The 23,641-nt window shown below is 45.1% G+C and overlaps 1 protein-coding gene and 1 pseudogene across 7 annotated transcripts in view; one reads left to right on the top strand and one right to left on the bottom strand.

Annotated features, from left to right (window-relative positions):
* The window catches only part of LTBP1 (latent transforming growth factor beta binding protein 1), a 443,172-nt gene extending 422,470 nt beyond the window's left edge, over nt 1–20,702 (bottom strand). For all 7 annotated transcript variants that reach the window (XM_043468289.1, XM_043468293.1, XM_043468292.1 and 4 more), the window contains exons 1-2: nt 20,075–20,702; nt 18,958–19,028 (exon numbers count right to left, since the gene is read on the bottom strand). In XM_043468289.1, coding sequence (XP_043324224.1) covers nt 18,958–19,028; nt 20,075–20,541 — 538 coding nt within the window. In that variant the 5' untranslated portion in view covers nt 20,542–20,702. The remainder of the gene's footprint in view (nt 1–18,957; nt 19,029–20,074) is intronic.
* Nucleotides 12,895–12,995, top strand: LOC122442755 (annotated as a pseudogene).
* Nucleotides 20,703–23,641: the final 2,939 nt, after the last annotated feature.

Here is a 23,641-nt window from a genome sequence, read left to right as displayed (position 1 = left end):
ACCATGTACTAGGCACAGGAAAGATCAAAGAAACCTTCTGAAACCTGCAACTGACCGAAGAAACACCCTTGGGAAGCTTCACGTATTACCTATGGGTCTTCCTTCAGGAATAGACAGAGAAGCTTAAAGGTGTGGGAAGGGGGAAAAGCTGATCAGAAGCCAGATAAAGAAGGGGTGGAAAAAAATAACTTGGATCTTTTTTGTGGTTTCCAGAAGAAACAAAGATGTGCCCCCTAGAGGATTAGACAGGGCGGAATCCATCCCTAACATCCTGATTCTCACCCCTCAGTGTCCCCAGACCCGCCTACAGGACCCCTGCCAAGCCCCCTCCACAGGTGCAGCTGAGCTAAAGTATGCCAGAGAAACTGCTCCCCTGTTTTAAAAAACACCATCAGGAACGAAGATTCCACAAGGTCACACGAGATCAGAGAAGCCCTTCAAAGCCATGTGTTTTATCACCAAGTTGAGTGATGAGAACACATCAGGAGAGATGAAAGGGGAACCTGAAATGTGTTCAGATCTGAAAAGAGACGGCCAAAAGCACTCATCGTATCAGCAGCAGAATGAGACAATCACGGGAATAAAGCAGAAGCTGACAGTCTTGTGCTTGTCCAGGTACTCACTGGACAAAAGATACATACTGGTCCTCTAGGAACTGAGGAACTCAGAGCTGTGGGCGAGGCCGCCTGTCGTTGACACCAGCTTCTAGCAGAGTAGGTACCTTCTGTAAACAGCATCAGTGGAAAGGGTCCTTGGAGGACCTCACTTGAGAGTTCTGGGTTAAAAGCTAAAAACATAACTAATGTAAGCTATTGTCTTCATTATTCACAAGTCCCCCCTCAATAAGAAAAAAAAAAAAAAACAAAACACCATACAACAAATGGCTTAGAAGAAAATTATTCAGGACTATTTTGACAATCCAGCTTTATAACTCTGTGACCCACATAGGATTTGAATGAAAGGATTATCAGAGGATGTTTCCGTGCCCTCACAATTTGTAATTTTATTGTGCTTAAAGTAAAATTTAATGCTGTCCGCTTTGACCATAGGGCTTACCCCTTTAATTTAAGGATGCCTTATTCATCTGCTGCAATGGTATATTCTTCCTCTTTAATAAGACTTGTGATTAAAGCAAATCCAAACCCTCCAAATGGGAGAACCCCTTTTCCAGCCAAACTATAAAGTCAGCACCATCCATTAATGGAACAAGAGTTTTCCCACCAGACTCCCCAAGTCCAAATTCTATCCTCAAAAGCCGTTTCAAACAAATCCTATTCTAATATCTCACCAAAGGGGAGCAAGGTCCTTCCTTCAAAGCGTCACTACTCCAGACTGGGAGCTACTTGAAGATACAACCATGTTTTACTCATGTTTGCATTTCTAGTACTGGAAAGAGAATGGCACAGAGAATGTGTTCACTGGGTGCTCCTCTGATGAATGAACGAGCCTTGGGGCCGGGCTGCTCTTCTGGCATCTGCATATTCTTCCTTACCATGCCTAACGAAGTATCACCGTTTCAAAAGCTAAGCACCATATACATGTACTATCTCACAGTTTCTGTAAGTGAGCAGTCTGAGCACAGATTAGCCAGCTCTTCTGCTTCAGGGTTTCACAAGGCTGTAACCAAGGCGTCAGTGGTGCTGCAGGCTCATCTGAAGTTCAAATGGGAAGGAACCTACTTCCAAGGTCATTCAGGCTGTTGGCAGACTTCACGTCCTTGTGGCTGTCAGACCGAGGGCCCCAGCTTCATCCTGGTTACCAGCTAAGGACAGCCCGCAGCTTCCTGCCACATGGTCCTCTGCATAGACAAGCCACAAGCCCAATAGGGCAGCTTACTTTTTCCAAGCCAGCAGGCAGTCTCTCACTCCAGTCCTCTAAGACAGAGTCACACATAACATAACATATTCAAGGAAATGACATTCTGTCACTTTTGACATATTGTACTGGCCTGAAGCAAGTCCCAGGTGCTTCCCACACTCAAGGGCAGGGAATCATACAAGGGAGTCACCACCCATCGGGGGCTACCTGACGGCGTGCAGCCACCCTGCTAGTGTTAGGGCCGTCTTGGCCTTGTCCACTGCGCTGTCAGCTCCACAGAGCACAGTCTTAGCCATCAGTACAATGCCTTCTATATAGTACTTTACTAAAAGTTTAGTGAGTTAAAATGAAAGGCTTAAAAAATAAAAAAATGAAAGGCTTAGCAAATGTAAGGTATAGGCCTCCAGGGATACATATAGAGATATAACCCAGCTATAAAAATGTTAGCAGTTTTTTTGTTTTGTTTTTTTTTGTAAAGTGTTTACCCATACTGAGACTGAAGGAATGAGAACTAATTTTTTTAATCCATATTCTAAGCCATTCTTCAAATTTGGGTCTTTTCAAAATTTGAGCACCATTTTCTGTATTGCAGCCTTGTCTACACAACATTTAAACTTCTGGCTTCTTTATCAAAAGTAACATATGGGTTTTTGGAAATAACTACATTTGCATTGGGAAGAAAAGACAAAAATACTTACTTTTAACCAGGTGTAACTATTATCACAGTAACTGATGATTTAAATAAGGACACCCCGCTTCCCGAAAAAAAAGTATTTCTACTTGGAGAAGAAACAGATATTTTTTTAAAAACCTAATTTTCCTTCCATATACAGATAAAGTATTTTTGCATCCATTATTTTGTAGAAAAAAAGACACATGATGGGGAAAACAGTCCCTATGTCACAGGACAAGCAAACCAACTCCGTATTCATTCTTTTTCTACAAAAGCTCCTAGTTTTATGATAGGCAATTCCTTTCCTAAACACACATCTCATAAAAGTGTGTGTCACTGCTGAAATTCTTAACTGGGCTAATTCCAAAGATCTGATGCATTCCTCCAGCAGATTCCAGGAATGAGTCAGCAGGACCCCAAGGAATGGCCGAGCAGCACTGACTTGTCCCTTCTCCATCTGAACTTCCTCATCTCCACACAAGAAGGCTTTGTCCCTGCCAATGCTGAGGGCATGTTCTGGACCAGAACTTGCTCTTCATTTCACTTTTAAATTATCTTGGACTCAAGAAGCGGTACCTGCCTCCAAAACAAGATGTCACATTCGCTCCTGTTCCTTTTATTAATTTTTTAATAGCCTTCACATCATTCCTTGCCTGTGACATCTTTTATTTCAGTAGACCCACTTTAAACCCAGGGTCCTCAAGCCTCCTTGTGGATCAGCCGGCTGGGTACTTGTGAAAACAAGAGTCGTGGGTGATCCCCCTGGGAGTCCACTGTGGTAGGTCTGGGATGGGGCCCTACAACCTGCATTTCTTCTTCTTTTTGGAGTATGGTTGATTTACAATGTGGTATTACTTTCTGGGTACAGCAAAGTGATTCAGGTATACACATCTTCAGTTCAGTTCAGTCGCTCGTAGTGTCCAATTCTTTGTGACCCCATGAATCACAGCACGCCAGGCCTCCCTGTCCATCACCAACTCCCAGAGTTTACTCAAACTCATGTCCATCGAGTCGGTGATGCCATCCAGCCATCTCATCCTCTGTCGTCCCCTTCTCCTCCTGCCCCCAATCCCTCCCAACATCAGGGTCTTTTCCAATGAGTCAACTCTTCCCATGAGGTGGCCAAAGGATTGGAGTTTCAGCTTCAGCATCAGTCCTTCCAATGAACACCCAGGACTGATCTCCTTTAAGATGGACTGGTTGGATCTCCTTGCTGTCCGAGGGACCCTCAAGAGTCTTCTCCAACACCACAGTTCAAAAGCATCAATTTTTCGGCGCTCAGCTTTCTTTATAGTCCAACTCTCACATCCATACATGATCACTGGAAAAACCATAGCCTTGACCAGATGGCTCTTTGTTGGCAAAGTAACGTCTCTGCCTTTTAATATGCTATCTAGGTTGGTCAAAACTTTCCTTCCAAGGAGTAAGCGTCTTTTAATTTCATGGCTGCAGTCACCATCTGCAGTGATTTTGGAGCCCAAAAAAATAAAGTCTGACACTGTTTCCACTGTCTCCCCGTCTATTTCCCATGAAGTGATGGGACCAGATGCCATGATCTTAGTTTTCTGAATGTTGAGCTTTAAGCCAACTTTTTCACTCTTCTCTGTCACTTTCATCAAGAAGCTTTTTAGTTCCTCTTCACTTTCTGCCATAAGAGTGGTGTCATCTGCATATCTGAGGTTATTGATATTTCTCCCGGCAATCTTGACAGAGAATATATATTACATATATAGAATATATATTTTTTCATATTCTTTTCCACTATGGTTTATTACTAGATATTGACTATAATTCCCTGTGCTATATAGTGGAACCTTAAAGTTTATCTATTTTCTATACAGTAGTTTGTATCTGCTAATCCCAAACTCTTAATTTGTCCCTCCCCCGCCCCCTTCCCTTTGGTAACCATAAGTTTGTTTTCTATATCTGGGAGTCTGTTTGTGTTTCATCAATAAGTCATTCCCACAACCCACATTTCTTACACATTCCACGGGGGGTGTGAGGCAGTGGGAGGCCATGTACCCTACAAAGCTGATAAATGTAGCTTTGAGGAGTATGCAGTGTGATTTCAATACCATCCACAGTAAAGAACAGAACTAGGAAGGCCCAAAGGTACAAAACGCATATTCATGGACTGGCAAAAATGGCTTTTCCAAGTCTCCTGGGTGACTATGCAGAACAGACTGTGCGGCAACTACTCGGCCCCGAGGTTCCCACCTGGGATGAAGGAATGGCTCCAGTCCCTCGGGCAGAGAAGAAAACCCAAGCTCCCAGTCCCCAAGGCCTGCAGCCCACAGGAGCCAATCACCCTGGACTCCTCCCCGCCACGGGTGATCAAGGAGAGGGTGCACGACGGAGGATCATGGAGGGGTGGGGGAGCAAGGAGATGGGGACGCAGAAAGGGAGGAGGTGGAAGTGGGTTTGGCCAGAGCAGTGGTTCTCAAACCACAGCTATATCAGCAACCCCCTGGAGTGTGCATTAAAACAGAGTGCTGGGCCCCAGCCTCAGAGCTTCTAATTCAGTGAGTCCAGGGTGGGGAGTGAGAGGCTGCCCTTCTAACAAGTTCCCGGGTGATGCTGCTGCCCCTGATCCAGGGACCATGCTTGGAGAACCACTAGGTCTGTGACGCACCATTCAAGCAGTCTGTTACAGGAAGGTATGGGCCAATTGTACCAGAGAAAGGCTCTCAAACACTCAACAGTGGGCAGTAAAAACTGTCATCCAGGAGGTTTGCTGTAATATATATTCTCTCCTAACAAAAGGAATGGCTTACTAACATAATCTCGATAGCCACTGAGTTAAATGAATTTCAGCTGGTCTTTCCTTCAAAACAAATGTGACTTGTAATGCTTATTAATCAAGCAACTGAGGGTCTATTGTATATGCAGAAATGCTGCAGAAGCCAACTTCCCAACCGATAAAAAGTAAAACAAAAACAGGGACCCTGCCTGTCATTTAACTTATCATCTGTATTATTTCACCCCTGATTACTGAGAAACTTTGGACTAAAAACACAACCTTCTCATTATCACAATAAGAAAGAATCAGAACTTTCTTGAAAGAATGGTTGTCTTTGCCTGCACTCTACCTTTAAGAGAATAAAGCAAATCAATTGTGCATGTGGGTAAGGGAAGTAAAGTGGCGATTTAGGTATTTTTGCCTGTTTTCTAGCCAGCTTCTAGGAGTTGTCCCCCAGAGACTATAAACATTGGCAAACAGGATGATCAACGTAAAGACGTAATACACAAGATCTGTGATCCCCCAAAACTTAACAAATATATTAAGTCTTCTCACTTTCAAGACAAGAATTATACCAACACATTACAGGAAACAATTTTCACTAACAATTGAAAAATTTTCACAAAAGAGTCAGAAATCATTTTAACATCACCTTATATTTATAGGGCTCTTTTGTGAAGTATGTTCATGAACCTCATTTGATCTTCACTACAAAATGGGAGATGTAGCCAATGGGTGCTATTAACCCCATTTACAAATAGGAACAAAATTACCCAGGTTGCCTTTGTACCTACTTCAGGTTCACCCCAAAATCTGTATGTTGGATTGGGGGGAGAAGGGGCACTGAAGAACAGAATTCAAATGCAGTACTAAAACTTCACACTCTTACTTTAATACATCCTAACCACTCTCGGTGAATTTCCTACAATCACAGGACTGGGATTTTTATCTTTAAACTTGTTGAAGGATTTAACATTTTACTTTTTATTTAGTACCACGTGAAGATCCCCCTAATTGTTAACATAGCCATAACCAGAGACTTTTTTTTCTGTTACTCAAACTTTCATCCTGTCTCAGTCTCATGGCTCAGTTGAGAATGTTGTCTTCTGGCAGAGCTTGGCTGAGGCATGGAAGTCCAATCGGCATGGGGCCGGTCTGGAGATCTGGGTACAATGCAGGCAGTTGGACTGTGACCATAATTTGGGTGTGAACTTGGGTACTTCACTCTTCTATATGCTGCTTTTCTCATCAATACAAATTGGCGATAAAGGGGATTAAAATTTCTATTTAAAACACTATTTTTCAATTAACAATGGAATCTGCTGTATTTCTTTACACTAACAATAAAATATCAGAAAGGGAAAGTAAAAAAAAAAAAGTTATCTCTTTTAAAAGCACATCAAAAAAAAAAACTTGATCAAGGAGGTAAAAGACTTGTATGTTAAAAAAAAAAAAGACTTGTATGTTGAGAACTATGAAACACTGATAAAGGAAACTGAAAATCGTTTAAAGAAATGGAAACATATCTCATATTCTTGGATTGGAAGATTTAACATAATCAAAATGGCCATACAGTCCAAAGCAATCTACACATTTAATTGCCTTAATTTAATTGCATTAATTCCTATAAAATACCCATGACATTTTTCACAGAACTAGAACAAATAATCCTACAGCTTATATGAAACCATAAAAGACCCAGAATTGCCAAAGTAATCCTGAGGAAAGAGAACAAAGCTGGAGGCACAACCCTCCCAGACTTCAGACAATGCTACAAAACTATAGTAATCAAAACTGTGTGATATCGGCACAAAACTGACATCAATCAATGGAACTGAAGACAGCCCAGAAATAAACCCACACACCCAGTCACCCCATCAATTAACCTTCAACAAAGGAGGCAAAAATATACAATGGAGAAAAGACAGTCTCTTCAGCAAGTGGTGGTGGGAAAGCTGGACACCCACATGTTAATCAATGAAGTTAGAACACTCCCTCACACCATAAACAAAAATAGTTCAAAATGACTTAAATATGACACGACATGAAAACTCCTAGAGGACAACGTAAGTAAAACATTCTCTGACCTAGCAATGTTTTCTTAGGTCAGTCTCCCAAGGCAACAGAAATAAAAGCAAAAATAAAGAAACGGGACCTAATTAAACTCACAAGCTTTTGCACGGCATAAACAAAATGAAAAGACAATCTATGGAATGAGAAAAAATATTTGCAAACAATGTGACCAACCAGGGCTTAATTTCCAAAATATACAAACAGCTCACACAACTCAGTAACAAAACACCAACCACCACCCAATCAAAAAATAAGCAGAAGACCTAAACAGACATTTCTCCAAAGAAGACATACAGATAGTCAATAGGCACATGAAAAGATACTCAATATCAATAATTATTAGAGACATGAAATCAAAACTACAATGAAGTACCGCCTCATACTGGTCAGAATGTCCATCATTAAAAAGTATATAAACAGCAAATGCTGGAGAGGGTGGAGAGAAAAGGGAACCATCCTCCACTGTTGGTTGTTGGAATGTAAACTGGTGCAGCCATGGAAAACAGTATGGAGGTTTCTTTAAAAACTAAAATTGGAGTGGCCATATGATCCAGCAATCCCACTCCTGGGCATATATCTAGAGAAAACTATAATTCAAAAAGATACATAAACCCCAATGTTCAAAGCAACTATCTCCAGTAACCAAGACATAGAAACAACCTAAATGTCCATCAATAGAAGACAACGTGGACAGACCTGGAAATTGAACTTCACACTAAATGAAGTAAGTCAGACAGATAAAGACAAGTATCACATGATATGATTTATATGTGGAAATAAATACGTTAATACAAATGAACTTATTTACAAAACAGAAGCAGACTCACAGACATAGAAAACAAACTTATGATTAACAAAGGGGAAAGGGCGTGGGGAGGGGTAAATTAGGAGTTGGGATTAGCAGATACAAACTACTATATATAAAATAAACAACAATGTTCTACTGTATAGCACAAGGAATTATATTTGACATCCTGGAATAAACCATTATGGAAATGAATATGAAAAAGAATGTATGTGTGTATCTCTGAATCACTTTGCTGTATACCAGGAACTGATACAACCCTGTAAATCAACTATAGTTCAATTTTTTAAAAAAAAGGTCAACAAAACAACAATAACAACAAAATTCTTTTTCCATGCTTTCAAACTAGTGATGAAAAGTACCAAATCCTACACTGTGTTTATTCCTTAGTAATAAAATCCACTTCTATCTGTAACTTCCCTATTTATGGTTTTCCATCGACTACGAGACCTGACTGGGGCTCCAGCCCCGTCTCCCTCACCACCTATCACTCTAGCTCTGACAACCCAGCAAAACTCACGTCTGGAGTCCTATACAGGGTCAGGCCTATTCCCAGCCCAAGGCCTTTTGTGTTAGCTGTTCTCTTGGCTGAAAAAGCCCTTCCTCCACACCCTTCATACCACACAGGTCTCATAAGTCATTTCCTTATAGAGACCTTGCCTCACTCCACCCCTCTCTCCCAGCCTCCATCACTCCTGAGCCTTTCTGCCCTGTTTTTTTCCTTCTTTGTGCTTAATACCTTCTGTGAGACATTATCTAGCACACAGGGAATGAATGAAAGTACAACAAATGAATCAGTCATTCATTCATTCAATCATTCCATCCCTTCCTTCCTTCCTTGAAAGTCCATGTACTTGCTAGATCCTGAGGATAAAAAGGCAGCTATGGTACGATCCCTACCCTCACAGACAGAGCTCACATTCCAGCTCTATTCCAGGCTGGGAAGCACACAGCCACACATGCACACGTGCGGCTGTGACGCAATGGAAGGGTAAGACAGAAGAGGATGTGTATGCCTGATAGTCACAAGAATGACCTGAATTCGGTTGGATGATGAATGACCCTCTGCCCATTCATTTCATTCATCCAGGTTGAAAAAAATCTCAAACGAGTTAGGTAACTGATCTACTTTAAACTATACAGTCAGTGGCAGAGTCAAAAGTGCCCCCACTCTTGAACCAATGTAGCAAATGATTCATGAAGGTGAGGTGGTACCTCTAAGCTGATTTTATAATGAAATACTTTGAAGATGCTAATTGTTAACGGTCCACTTGAGAGGATGTTAAGATAAAACACATATCAGTGAAAGGATGGCAATTCTACTTTTACCTTATAATATTAGCAATAATAAACTGAAGTTCCTGCAAGAGTGAAAGGGAGATTGGAATTGTTTGGTAATCTTATAAGAAATACAAACTTTTTAAAGCCTACAAAGACAAAGGGTCCTTATTATTATATTTTCCTTATTTTATTATCCTCTTTTCCTCCAGTGGTTTTTTCTGGTTACAGCTTCTATTCCCTGTAGAGATGCTCCCTTAATTCATTACCAAAATACCTCTGTAGGTTCCTCTTCAACCATTTAGTTCTCACCTTTAAATAATTGATGAGTAAATCAACCACATGAACTTCAGTTAAAAACACCTCCCTCCAATTTGTCTTCCCATCCACTGACCAAACTCATCCTTCCTCTGGTTGAGCAGAACCAAGAGCATGTATTAAAAAACCAGCCCATCCATCTCCTAATTTACAAAACACAACATTTCACAAACTGTTTACTTAGGTCTGTGCCAACAATATTGCTCAAATGTGGTGGAGTGAAAAAACCACAGGGACTAGCGTAGTTGGCCAAGAGCAGTATTTGGGGATCTAAAATTACAGGGAAAATCATACAACATTCATTATACTTAGTCCCAAATCTCTATCAGATGATGTTGAGCAGAAAGATTCTAAAATTGGCAGTGAGAAAGGAAAAGCTGTCTTACAGTTTGGGCCATGCCAGGGTAGCCTTCGGAGAAGCAGGAGGAAATGGAATAAGGTGGTGTGCCCTTGAAAAGCTGTCATAATAAGCAGTGTCTGTCGGGCAAGGGATAAACACACAGAAATATATAGTGGAAAGAAAACCAAAGGGGAATTACCACCTAAAGGTGAGAGGAAACAGAAAAGGAGGTGGAATTCTTTATGTAGTATTTAGAGGAGAGTATTTACAACACAGCAAAATCAGAGATACTTGTTCAATTCTATTCAATTCAGTGAGCATATGTCCTATGGCAAGGAAGGGAGTCTGGGTACTTAAAATGATACAGAAAATCCTGCTTCCCAGGAGGTCCACCTTGATGGTGGGGGCAGATGCCTCTCCCACATGGTCCAGCCACACCCAGAGCGAAGTAAGAGTGAAATCAGAGTGCTCCAGAAGAGGGGAAGAGAAAGCCACAACAGGGAGTCTGCAAAACACCAAGAGGGGTGTGTAAAAGCCTGGGGTGCCCACGAACGGGGATTCCCCTAAATAGACCAAGAGGAGCCCTTGAGAGCTCACATCTGTCAAATACGATTGTGTGGGGGGCAGCTGCTCCCTAAGCACTCTTTGTGTATTACTTCATGCGGTCCCCTAGTAGCCTCTAAATGATGGCAAAAACCATCATCACACCTACAATGTGAATGGGGTAACTTAGCCTTGCCCCAAGGTCAAGTCCAACTTCAAACAGTGAGGATGTGTTGGCAAAGTGTTAACATCAAGTTAGGAGCCTTGTATTCTAGCTCCAAAGACTGAACTTGTAACCACAAAACTCTACCACCTCTAGTTAGGGCAAGTAAAACTCTGCCCTAGTAAGGAGAGAAAGAGGAGGAAGGCAAAAAGGTGGGTATGATGGGGGAGTAACAGACAGCATTTTCTTCACATTGTCTTGGGTCTAAATGACAGTATGCACACAGAGTACTGCCCAATGGACTGTGCCTACATGAAATGTCCAACCTTAATAATAAGCTAGGCAAATAGGTGCACGAAAGCATATACAAATACAGCTCTGAATTTTTCCACAAATACCAAAACAACCAATTTGTGTCACATCAACCAATTACGCACTGTTTTCTCTCCACTAGGAAGACAGGAAACATCATTAGTAAAACATGCAGTTAAAGCAAGAGAAGACCTTCGTCTCTCCCTTATCCATAAATCATTGTACTTAATTACCACGTCAGGGAGGTTTTAAAAACATGAGCCCAATGAGCAGCTGCTGGGTGTATTATTGTCTGCATTTTTGGGTATTTAAAATATTTCATAATTAAAAATAAAACACTTAGTAGAAAAAAAGCACCCAACATGTTCGAAAAGTGTTTAAACCTTACTTGAAACCACTTTATTTAACCACCATTAACAATTTGTTATCATTAACAATTTTTGCAAATTTCCAACTCTTACAAAAATACACGTATTGGGACTTCCCTGGTGGTCCAGTGGTTAAGAATCTGCTGCCATGGCCTCCATCCCTGGCCCGGGAAGATCCCGCACGACTCGTGGCAACTACACCCTTGTGCCCCAACTAGTGAGCCTGTGTTCTAGAACCTGCCCACGAGCCAGAACTGCCGAGGCCGCGCACCACGACTACTGAAGCCCATGAACCGAGAGCCTGGGCTCCGCCGCAAGAGAAGCCGGCACACTGCAACTAGAGAGGAGCCTCCACTCACTGCAGCTAGAGAAACCGCACAAGCAGCAATGCAGACCTAGCGCAGCCAAAAATAAATAAATCTTTTTTTTAATGTATTTATCATTCAACTAACTAAAGAAAAACTGGGTGTAATAACCCTATATGCAGAATCTCTTTAAAGCAGACCAAGTGGAAAAGACCAGAGGTATAACCAAAATCATCAGTGGCCAATTCCTGACATTTCCTGCTCCCGGGAGGAGCCCAAGCTTCTGCGCTCGGGAAGAAGCCACATTCGATCCACAGTCAGACTGAGGGGGAGGGGCCCAACTGAGCCTCTACACACCCACCCTAGGGTCACTGCAAGGGAACCCCCAGGTGCCTCAGGGATGGCCCAGGGCTCTGAGTAGCCCACTTCTCAAGCCCACGTGCAGAGCATCTGTGGATTCTACTGTGAGCTGAATGATTCCCCTCACAAAGAACTATAGAGTCCTGATCCCTAGTACCTGAGTGTGTGACCTTATCTAGTGGTGCTCAGTCACTCAGTAGGGTCCAACTCCTTGTGACCCTATCTAGAGCTAGGATCTTTACAGAGGTGATCACATCCAAACAAGGTCATTGGGGTGAGCTCTAATCTGATATGACTAGTGTCCTTATAAAAAGGGGCAACTTGGACCCGAAAATAGACATGCATAGACTAAAGGAAAATGAGGTGAAGAAACACAATGAGAAGACAGCCTTCTGCTAGCCAGGGAGAGAGGCCTGGAACAGATCTTTGCTCACACCTTCACAAGCAACCAGCCCTTCTGACATCTTGATTTTGGACCTCCAACCTCCAGAGCTCTCGTTCCTGTTGTTCAAAGCCACCCTGTTTGCGGTACTTTGTTACAGGCTAGGGAATTCACACCATGAACTCTGGCAGGGAAAGTCGATCCAAGGCAGGGAGGGCTGTCAGGGGAGCTGAAGACCGAGACCTCAAGAGAGAGGTTTCAGCATCGGGCTGTCCAGGAAGCAGCAGAAAGAACAATAAACCAAGAGTCACAGAGCTGGGTGGGGTCTGGGCCCTGCCCCCACTTAAACAGGGGTAATAAATCATGCCTGCCTGGCCTACACCCCCAGGGGTGTGGAGGTCAAGGAATGCTCTCCAATGCCAGCTTCGGCACATATACTAACACTAGAAAGACACAAAGATAAGGATGATCCCTGCGCAAGGATAAAATGCAAATTCATGAAGTCTTTTTTTTTTTTTTAAGTAAAAGAAACAGAATGCCCTCTGCAGGCTCCAAAGAACTGCACAAATGTGCACAAATCACCCTCCGTCATCAGCAGATCTTCAGTTTCTGCTGTGATTTTGCTCCCTGCTACCAGAGTGGGGACACCACCCTTGCACTTCACCCTGCTCATCACTCAGAAGGACTTGGAAGCAAAATCTGCGTTTTAGGAAAACTGAATTTGAGCTCCCAAACATGTTTGAGACTGTTTGGAATATCCAAGACAACAAATAACAGGGTCAGAAACAGCAAACTCCTGCGGTGGCCAAAGGTCCTTTCAACAAGTCAGGCTTCCGAAGGGCCCAGGGTTCACTGGACAGAGAAACAGCTCCCTGACACCCACCAGGCAGGGACGGGGTGCACAGGCTGGCCCGGGGGGCTTCAGGGCTTCGTCATGAAGGTTTCAGTATGATCGCAGCCCAGAATTTATGGTTCCTCAATGTTTGTTTTAACCAGCGCTGAGAACACATATTTGACCCAGTGTGAACTTGACCTCTTGGTCCTTCTCCCTTCGCCGGGCTGTCTGTGTCGCACGACAAGATTTTTCCAGCCAACCCTTGGGCCCCTGCTCCTTGCACTGGGGCCGGGGCCGCCCTCCCAGCAGCTGCCACAGTAAACCTCACGGCAGATCTACCGGCAAGGCAGCTGTCAATGGCCATAGCAGGCTGACGAAAAATGTGTGATCACTCCAGGCCCGACTCCCGCGCTTAGCCAGCACAATGCTGAGCCAAGAGGCATAGAGCCTCTCCATCACCTGGCAATCCAGCCACACTGCATGCTCACGGACGGTGCCACACACTCATGGACGATGCCCTCGATGCCCACAGCCCCAAGCGTCAGGGCATGCATAACTCTGTCTCTTCTGTATATAATTAAGGAAAATGTCCTGAGTTGGCTTTTTTTCCTTCTCCAAAGCACTGTGGGCTGAATGCCAGTGGAAAAGCAATGGAATATCGATTTTCTGTTTCTTGCTAAGGAGAGAACAAGTCATTTGATGTGCCATGAGTTAAGTGAGTAAAAACAGACTCTGCGCTCCCTACAGCTGGCTGCATTTCTCCTCTATTCATAGACCCTGGCACTTGGTAAAAGCTCAACAGATACCCATTAAATAAATGAAAGAACCATCCATGCGTTTAGGCAGGGCCTGCCCTGTGCCAGGCACCCGCTTTGGATTCAGATCTGTTGTCTTTCCTGTTCCGTCCACCTCATTCTGCCAACCCGGCCTCACTCTCATCTCGCCTTTCTTCTTTTGTGTTGTCTGTTCCCAAGTCCGGTCTCCTCTTTAAAGCTGAGCTCACTGGCAGGCTTTCTCTCTGGCCTGCACTTACACTGAGAGGGAGACAAAAAGATTGGAACAACCAGCAGGGGGTGGGTTCAATTTAGGCAGAGGGGAAAAAATGCAAAAATAGGGAAAAGAAAAAAAAAAAAACCTGTTAAAACCCTCCCAGTAAATGTGAACCCCTTAGAAAGAAAAGAGACGCAGTGCCATCTTCTCTGCCCAAAATGGGCATCACTCTTAGCAGTCACTCCACGCATGCATGCGTGCTCAGCCACTTCAGTCATGTCTGACTCTTTTGTGACCCCATGGACTGTAGCCCACCAGGCTTCTCTCTTCATGGGGATTCTCCAGGCAAGAATACTGGAGTGGGTAATCATGTTCTCCTCCAGGGGATCTTCCCAACCCAAGGCTCAAACCCCCATGTCTTATGTCTCCTGCATTGGCAGATGGGTTCTTTACCACTAGCACCACCTGGGAAGCCCTAGTCACTCCACATTAATAACTAAAATGTCATGTCTCGTGCTGGGATTTCAACTCCTAGAGACCCATACACAAAGGGTGTTTGCAAGAGCAGCATTAATATGCAATGGGGCATCTCTACATGGAGACTGGATGGCGAAGCCCTCACACCGCCCTTGCGGACACCCACAACCATTCTCTGCCCATGTGGGTCTGCGGCTGCTTGTTTCACATCTCTTGATTGGCAATTTCAGGTTCGCTAAATCTTCAGTTTGCAGAAGCATTTGTCCGTGGCCCATTTAAATTAAGTCTCAATCAACTAAAATCAATCCAGTCTGCCTCGAAGGAGCACCTCGTTTTCCTCACAAGATTAAGCAAACTGAACAACATAAACATATCCTATCTCCTATGCAGAAACATTTTTTTGCATCAACTGGAAAACAGTCTCTACAAATTTAAATTCTTCAATTAAATCCTTTCAATTACCCTCAAAATAGAATTAACAATTAGCATCCTCGGCATTAACGTGCACATTCAAACTGCATACGCACTGTATGAGGACTACTATCTTTTCATTTGAAGTATAGTTATTTTACAACAGTGTGTTAATTATATGATGACTACTATCTTAACAGGAAAATTGATGTCGACGTGCCATTGCCTTTGGTATTTTAAGTGTAACAAACCATACCCAAGTGTAATTGTTCAGTCTCAGCATAATAAGGAAGTGAGAGGGGAAACAGACCACAAACCCATTTCTTTTGCAGCCTAAATTTCACTGCTATTTACCAAAGTAGTTGTAGTCACAAAAACCGGTATCAGAATTTTTTCCATTCAATTTATGAATGCCTTAGGAGAGTATTTTCCATCTAAACAGCAAGCTTTACACCAAGAGAACTAGAGATACACAAATAATCAAATATTTAGTTCCTTTTAAAGTTCTTTTTAAAATAAATCATTCTGCGCTACAGAACAATCCAACTTAATTTCTTTTTTCTCAGTAATCAAAGCCACGCAGGATGGAAGTGACTGGCTTTTTCATCTCTTCCTTTTTTTTTTTTAATTCATCTATATTGAGGTATAATTGATAAATAAAAATTGCATATATTTAAGGTGTACGATGATGTTTTGATATATGCACACACTATAAAATAAACATCACAGCCAAGCTAATAAACATATCCCTCACCACAGAGTTGACATTTTTTGTGTGTGGTGGGAACACTCTGAGGAAATTACAAGTTTATAATACACTATTGTTAACTACAGTCACACTGCTGTACATTAGATCTTCAGAATTTATTCATCTTAAGGGACTAAAGCTTTGTACTCCTTGACCATAGTATCTCTGTATTTCCCCCTCCCACAACCCTAAACTATTTTAAAAATGTACTATAAAAAGGGATCCACATGTACATTCTTTGAAAAGAAGTTGACGACAATAGCTGGGGAAACATACATATGGAAGGGGCTTCCCTGATGGCCCAGTGGGTAAAGAATTCGCCTGCAATCCAGGAGACACAGGAGTCACGGGTCAAGAAGATCCCCTGGAGGAGGGCATGGCAACCCACTCCTGTATTCTTGCCTGGAGAATCCCGTAGACTGAGGAGCCTAGTAGGCTACTGTCCAAAGAGTCACAGAGTCAGATATGACTAGAGCAACTTGGCACCCACGCACACACATACATATGGGGAAAAAAAATTGAGTAACAGATAAATGAGACAAGGTTTACCTGGCTTGATTCAATAATAAACTCGTAACAATCCTTCTGATTTCATCAAGGCTTTCAAACCTATAATTCTCTTTCACCTTCATACCAGCAACAATCCTGCAAAGTAGTCAACTTTTTTTTTTTCTTTTGGCCTCACTGCCTGTTGAGATCTTAGTTTCCTGACCAGGGATCAAACCTGCAGCCTCTGCAGGGGAAGCATGGAGTCTTAACCACTGGAGCACCTGGGAAGCCCCAATAGTCAAGTCTTTAGCACAGTCATTTCACAATAGGAAAATATAAGGGTCACAGAGGTCAAATGAATTCCCCAAGGCCACACAGCTAGTGAAGGCTTGAGGATTTAAACTCAAGTTTCCTGAACCCAAGGCCAGGGGTCTTTCCCAGTGTCACACTGTTCAGCCATGGACACAAGTTTCACTGCATCAGTGGTAACCCTGGTTTTCCCATGTGAAGGCAAAAGGCTCCCTCATCTCTGGCTCTGCCAGACAAACACAAGCCCCCCACTGAAACTTATCCATCTAGCAGATACAGTACTTTGGAACGAGCACTGACCTAACACAGCATCATTTTTAAAAACAAAATTATTCTTGAAAGGAGTTGTGATTTAAGCTTCCAGCCTTGGGGCCTGAGTTAATTTGTCAGATTGGGCAGTACTGGAAGGCTAATGTTGCACTGATTACTTAAATCCCGGTGCTGTCCAAGGGCTGCCTTCTAGCAGCTGGAAGGATAACGTGAACCAAAAGCTGGAAGCATTTGTAATAGGTATTATGAGAATAAACCAATCACCTCTGGAATGCTGAGGACGGTAACTATTCAACCCTAACTCTTCTGACTGGTAGCCTTTTGCAGCCTTATCTTTTTCTGGGTCACCAGAGGGCAACTCTGGCTAAACCTAGGCACACTCATGCCCTTGCACCCTCACCTGGAGAAGCAGGAAGCATAAAGTGATTCCTCAATACGAGGATATTCCAGAGCATCTTTGGATCACCAAATCCCCAGAAAACCTAAGAATGGGGTATTACTATTATCTTTTAAGAGAGGGCACTCAGTTGAATAGCTTGCCAAGGAAACTTCTTTGAAAGTCTTAACATATTCTAACAGGCATCAAGGAGCACTCACCCATGACCTATAAAAGAATGCTATTTTCACTCTTTACCAGCAATACCCCACTCTACACGGCAGCAGTGCTGTCATGGATGGGCTGTCTCCATGTAACAGGCAAACCATATCATATCAGGTTTTGAGCCGGAGTTACTGGAGGGAGGAGAGGATGTGTAATTTGACCCAAGCAATTGTAAACTCAGGAAAATACTGGTGCACTATTGTCAAGTGTAATATAAGAAGAAGTGAAGGATTATGAGTTAATCTAAAATGCCTACAGCCCTGAGTATTTCTGATCTAGCGGTTTGAGTTCCATAATGAGGAGGCTGATTAGTGAGTTCATGTCTGCCACTACTCCTTGATCACAGCCAAACCATAACCTGTCTGGACATCGCTCTTTACAAAACTAATGTCACTATGCCAAAATCCTATTTCTTTCAGGGACTGAAGGCACCTTTCAACAAGCAAGTTCATCAGAATAACTGGAAAAGAAAAAAATTTTTTTAATTTATTCACCAGTATTTTGAAATCCAAACCATATACAAGACAAATTGCTAAATTTGATTTATTACACTGAATACTAGTAAGCAACTAAAATTTGGACGATTCTAATCCACATGTTTATGGTTCAAGCTCTGTGCAGAGAACATAAGAATACTTAACTTTTTCTGAATGGAAATAAGATTTCTTTATTTCCAATTAGCACCAGACAGCATCAACTTGTCAAGAGGATTCTCGAACTATATTGAAACTTTCACAACACAGATGGGAAATATTTTCTGATGTTCTCAAATCTATATGCATCATTAATACATTTGAAAACACTGCTAAGCATGTGTATTAGTTTGAGAAGCCCTGCAGGAAAACCCACCTGTCAGTTCTGAAGAACAGTAGAGTGGTTACCTCCTAGGAATGGACCTCGAGGATGGCAGATTCCAATTGCCATTTTCAGAAAGCTTTAACGCTACTGATTCCAAAGCAGGGCCTCCTACTTACCATTCCCCTCCTGCCATCAACTTAAAGAATGTTTTTCATTTGTCGATATCCACGTTTAAGTGAATTGTACTGGTTCTGCCAATACGGCACACCTCCAATGAGAATTTTTTTCCTAGACCCCCATGGGTGTAACAGAGGTTAAGTGCAGGGGAATCTTGGATGCAAGGCACAGTTGTATCCAATGAACCGTTGCTGGTATTGATACCGTCATTACTTTGGCCCAGCCCTTCCTGGGTGGTGATGAGGCTCCAGATAACCAGGTGATTGCACTGCAGCTATCAATTTCCTCAGGGCAGCATTAGCCCCTTCAGATGCCCCCTATGTGATCCCCACCCGCATGTGGACTGCAGGGGAGCTGGGCACATGGACACTTACGTTTGGTGCACCTCTGGGAGCCGGGGGCCTTACTCCAGCCGTGGCAGCACTGCCCACCACAGACATTGACCCTGAAACAAAGCAAGACCCCTGAGTCCAGCAGCAGCAACACTCTTCCAGAGAATCCAAGCCTCCAGGGGACTCCTGCAAGCCCAGCCTCCTGCTTCCACCTTCCTCTAGCTTCCAGAGAGTCCTAACAGGTACCCAGGAAGCCCAACCCAAAGCTGCCCAGGTAGGAGGAGATCAGAGCAGTACCGGAGAATCAAAACCTGCACAACCTGGAACTAGACAGAACAGGGTCCAAATTAGCGGTTTTCTTACAAAAGTAAAGTAAAGCCAAATGTATTTTGTATATTATCTGTGCCCACATTTTAAATTGAATCTGAGTTTGAGAGAGAGGCGTCCAAACAGAGGTGAGATCACAACGCCTGGAACCACCCCTGAAGGAAAAAAAAAAATAAGCAAAACAAATTTCCCTCCACACCCTCAAACCTATGATTAATGGGGAGGGGGGCAGGGAGGATGTTTAGGAAAGCCCAATAACAGAAACTATTGAACTGAAATTCCTGTCAATGCTAAGACATCCCCGTCCCGGGAAAGCAGACCCCACAGGTGCAGGGAAGCCAAGCCCACAATTACTAGGATGCTGAAAATTCTAGGTTACAGAACAGAGGCTGGATCTTTACAGGCAGCCCTCCTCCAAACTTTTTTTTTCCCACTAACTCAAAAAAAAAAAAAAAACAAAACTGAGTTGCAAAGGGAAGTTTAATTGATGATGAGGGATTAAGTTGTAGTGACTTCATGTTTACGCCCATCTTCTAGGAGTAGTTCGGTTCGCGCACAGTAGGTTACGCCCCAGGCAGAAATGCCTTTTGTGTTTACCCGCAGCTCAGAAACAATGTGATCGGAGTTTTTATGCTCAGAGTTCCCCTGCTTCCCCGCACGCCGCTCTTCCCGCCGCACTCCCGGGAAGGAAGGCAGAGGCGGGCGGGGAGGAGACAGCAGACCCACGGCGGACGATACCCGCGGTCAGCGCGGGGCTCCGAGGGGCCGGACCCCGCGTGTCCCCGCGTGGGCAGCGCGCGCGAGGAAGGAGGGAGGGGGCGTGTGGGCTTACCCCTGCAGCTGCTGCTTCTGGTGAACCTGCAGCCTCGCGCCCCCGCCGCTCTGGGTCTCCTGCGGCACCTTGGAGCGCATCGCTTGCCTGCCGTGTCTGGCGAACGGGGCGGCCGCCGGGTGACCGCCGGGCTTGGGGTGGAGCGGCCCTCCGGGGCCCCCGGGACGCGCCGGCTCCGGCGGTGGCGGTGGCGGCCGGAGCCCCTGCAGGGCCGCGCCGCCGGGCGGGCTGGTGCGCCGAGTCCGCTCCGAGGGGGCCCCGGCGCCGGCCGAGCTGCGGCTGTACCTGGCGTTGAGCGCGACGTTGAAGGTCCGCGGGCGCGGGGGCCCGCCCAGGGGCAAGGCGCCCGCCGCCAGGCCGGGGCCCGGGCGCACCACGTACGTGATCCTCCGCACCCGGCCGTGCGCCGAGGAGGCCAGCAGCCCTGCCCACAGCAGGAGCCCCCACCTGAGCCAGGCCCCCGCCATCGCGGGCCCCAGCCGGCGCCCCCGGCCCCCGCCCCCGGCCGTGCCGCCTGCTCGGGGCGGCCGCTCACGCGCGCTCAGGATCCCCCGGAGGAGGGCCGGGAGCCCGGGAAAGGCGGGGAGGAGGAAAACTCGGTTGCAGGAGAGGAAGTTCCGCGGGCGGCTGAGCAGCCCCAGACCCCAGCCGAAAGCGGCGGGGAGGAGGGGGCGGGGTGGGGGTGGGGAGCGCGGGGTCGGCAGGGGAGGGGCGAGGGGCGCGGGCCGCGCAAGGTGAGGGGCGGCTCGCCCAGCCGCCGGCGCAGGGGGTGCCCGCCCCGGACCCGGCGAGAGTGGGCGAGGGCGGTGTGAGCGCGCGGCACGCTCAGCGGCAGCCCCGGCTGCAAAGTCTTTAAAAAGTTTCTCTCGCGGTGGAACCGAGTGTCAGATCTGAACAGCCAATCTGGCAGACGTGACGTCAGGCAGTAAATCCTAATTGGGGAAAGCGTGAGAGGAGCCCGAAAACGCGCCGCCACCCTCCACATCCACAGAGATTGTTCCTGTGGGTCGGCAAAGGCAGAGGATCCCGTCTCCCGTGGAAAGGACAAAGGACACGGCAAAGTCACTGACCGGTCCTTTCCTTCTAGAAGCCCCAAAAAACGCGTTTCATACTGTATGCACGGCATCTCCAGTCATTTTCTTATGTGGTTTGCTCGGGTACTTGCTGCGGGTATTGGGTTAAAATACCAGATCGGCCCTCCGAAAGGACTGCTCGGGGTGTGCTGAATGTCCATTGGAAAGTGCTTAGATGGTCCACCTTAGGTTTGTAAACTTCGCGGGTCTGCAGCTTCTGGTACCCTACTCCTCGCTTGGCATGCACCAGGGTGGGCACCAGGGGGCGCCCGTATAGACTGGGAAAACTGCAACAGGACTTAATCTGGGAGGCAGCCCTACCCTCGGTGAAAAGGCCTTTATGATGGGAGTACTCGGCTTAGAATCCATAATAATGCCAAGCCGTTATTAGCATCTTTTTAAAGTCAGATCAATGGGATGGGGAGGGAGGTGGGAGGGGGGTTCAGGATGGGGAACACAAGTACACCCATGGCTGATTCATGTCAATGTATGGCAAAAACCACTACAATATTGTAATTAGCCTCCAATTAAAATAAATTTTTTAAAAAGTCAGATCAGTTCCCTGGGCCCCTATTGAAAACGAAAGGATCACTCACTGGAGATAAACCAAAATCACATTAAGGGAGATGCAGAATGTCCCAGCGTACAGAGGATCTGGGGTCACGGTGCTTTTGGGGGAAAACCATGAAATAATAACATATTTACTTCTAGCATTTGAATTTAAAATAGTGTCTCCAGCAGAATTCATGCTTTAATTACATGAATGCAATTAAAAAAACCTGCATTGGCTAGTGGGCAGTTGGTAGCAGGTGACAATAGTTGAAAAAGAATTAAGGGAAAAGAAGGTTGAAACTTCATCCCTTAATCTATTTTTTCTGTAGATTGGGGAAAGACCGCCGACATTTGATTTGGCAGGAGAGAGCTTCAGTCCATCTGCCTGAGCCCCAGTTTCATGTGAGAACACCCTCTGAGAGCCACAGTCGCAGAAACAACAGCATCTGGCTGGAGGGAGAGACCTCAGTTCAGTCCTAACACCGCCGCTAAGTAGCCGAAACACAGGCAGCTCACCTCTCCTCTCTGCACCTCAGCTTGCTCCTCTACAACACAGAGAAGTTGGATTCAAACTTCCTTCCAGCCCTAAGAGTCTGTGGCTCTAAGAACATCCGGGGTCCCTGTGGACAAGCTGACTGAGGTCACTCGAGGTCAGTCTCTGAGTCAGGCCAAAGAGAACCAGCTGAGAAGATTGAGGAAGGAGGATGGGTGAAGAAACTGTCTCCCAGCCTGGGATCCTGGAGAAAGGACACAGAGCGAGCTAATAAATATCTCCTAAGTGCTACTCTGGAGGCAAGCAGAGAGGCTGACCCTTTGCAGAGACAACATATCAGAGGCACAGCCTTTCTATTCTGGTAAAGGTTCCTATGCTATTCGAGAGAAAAAAAATGTAAATAAACAAAAGCTTTTGAAAAAGATAAATAACTCAATGAAGCAACAGTTTGAAACAATCACAGAACCCTCACAAGGCAGGATTTGATTTATGAGAGGCCAATACAACAGTGGGTTTCCCTGGTGGCTCAGATGGTAAAGAATCTGCCTACAATGCAGGAGACCCAGGTTTGATTCCTGGGTCAGGAAGATTCCCTGGAGAAGGAAATGGCAACCCTCTCCAGTATTCTTGCCGAGAGAATCCCATGGACAGAGGAGCCTGGCAGGCTACAGTCCACGGGGTCACAAGAGTCAGACACAATTTAGCGACTAAACCACCACCAGTGTCACAGTACAACCCGTAATTCGTTGTCATCTCACAGAGAATCTGCAACATGTACAGAAAACATTTTCTACCTGCAATTCAAACCAGTTTATAGAGATTTTATAATCTTTATAACCTCTCAGGTAGGCAGCAGTTGAAATGGATGAGGGAGGGGGTGTCTAGAAGCACCAGCTCCATTCTGAAGAGTCTAGACTGCAAAGAATGCATGTCAGACAGGTGAAAGCTCAGGAAATAGTGATGGACAGCATCACCAAAGGGCCAGACTTTAGTCTGTGGTGGTGGGTGAGCTGTTCTTGTGAGTCACTCCAGGACCCAGATGGACAGCACACATCAAAGCCCATTTTGGTCAATGAGAGGCAGCTGCCTGCAGAGGGCAGAGCCTGGACATGGAACCAGAGGGCTGGGCTGGAGCGGCCTGGCTGTTTCACTTCCCACAGGAACTTGAGCAAGCCATTTCACCTACGAGCCTGTTTCCAGAGGGCCTGGCAGTCCACCCAAGGTCCTCACATTTGAGGAGAGCAATGGCGTTAACCATGCTCTGTGATTCTGCAGAAAAATGTTTAAAAAGCAATCTTCCTTTCTCTTGATCCACAGAGGTATTTCACCCCAACTTCAGTCTGATTACAACCTGCCTTGTGAGATATTTGGATACATCACAATTAGACCTTCTCTGAAACATAACCACAGGAAGAATCTCTAATGTCAATGTTAATCTCATCAATAAAT

This window comes from Cervus canadensis, chromosome 5 (genome assembly GCF_019320065.1).
Source record: "Cervus canadensis isolate Bull #8, Minnesota chromosome 5, ASM1932006v1, whole genome shotgun sequence".
In the NCBI taxonomy this organism is placed as follows: domain Eukaryota; kingdom Metazoa; phylum Chordata; class Mammalia; order Artiodactyla; family Cervidae; genus Cervus; species Cervus canadensis.
The sequence above is the reverse complement of the archived record's forward strand: the minus strand, read 5'-3'. Positions and strand labels throughout refer to the sequence as shown.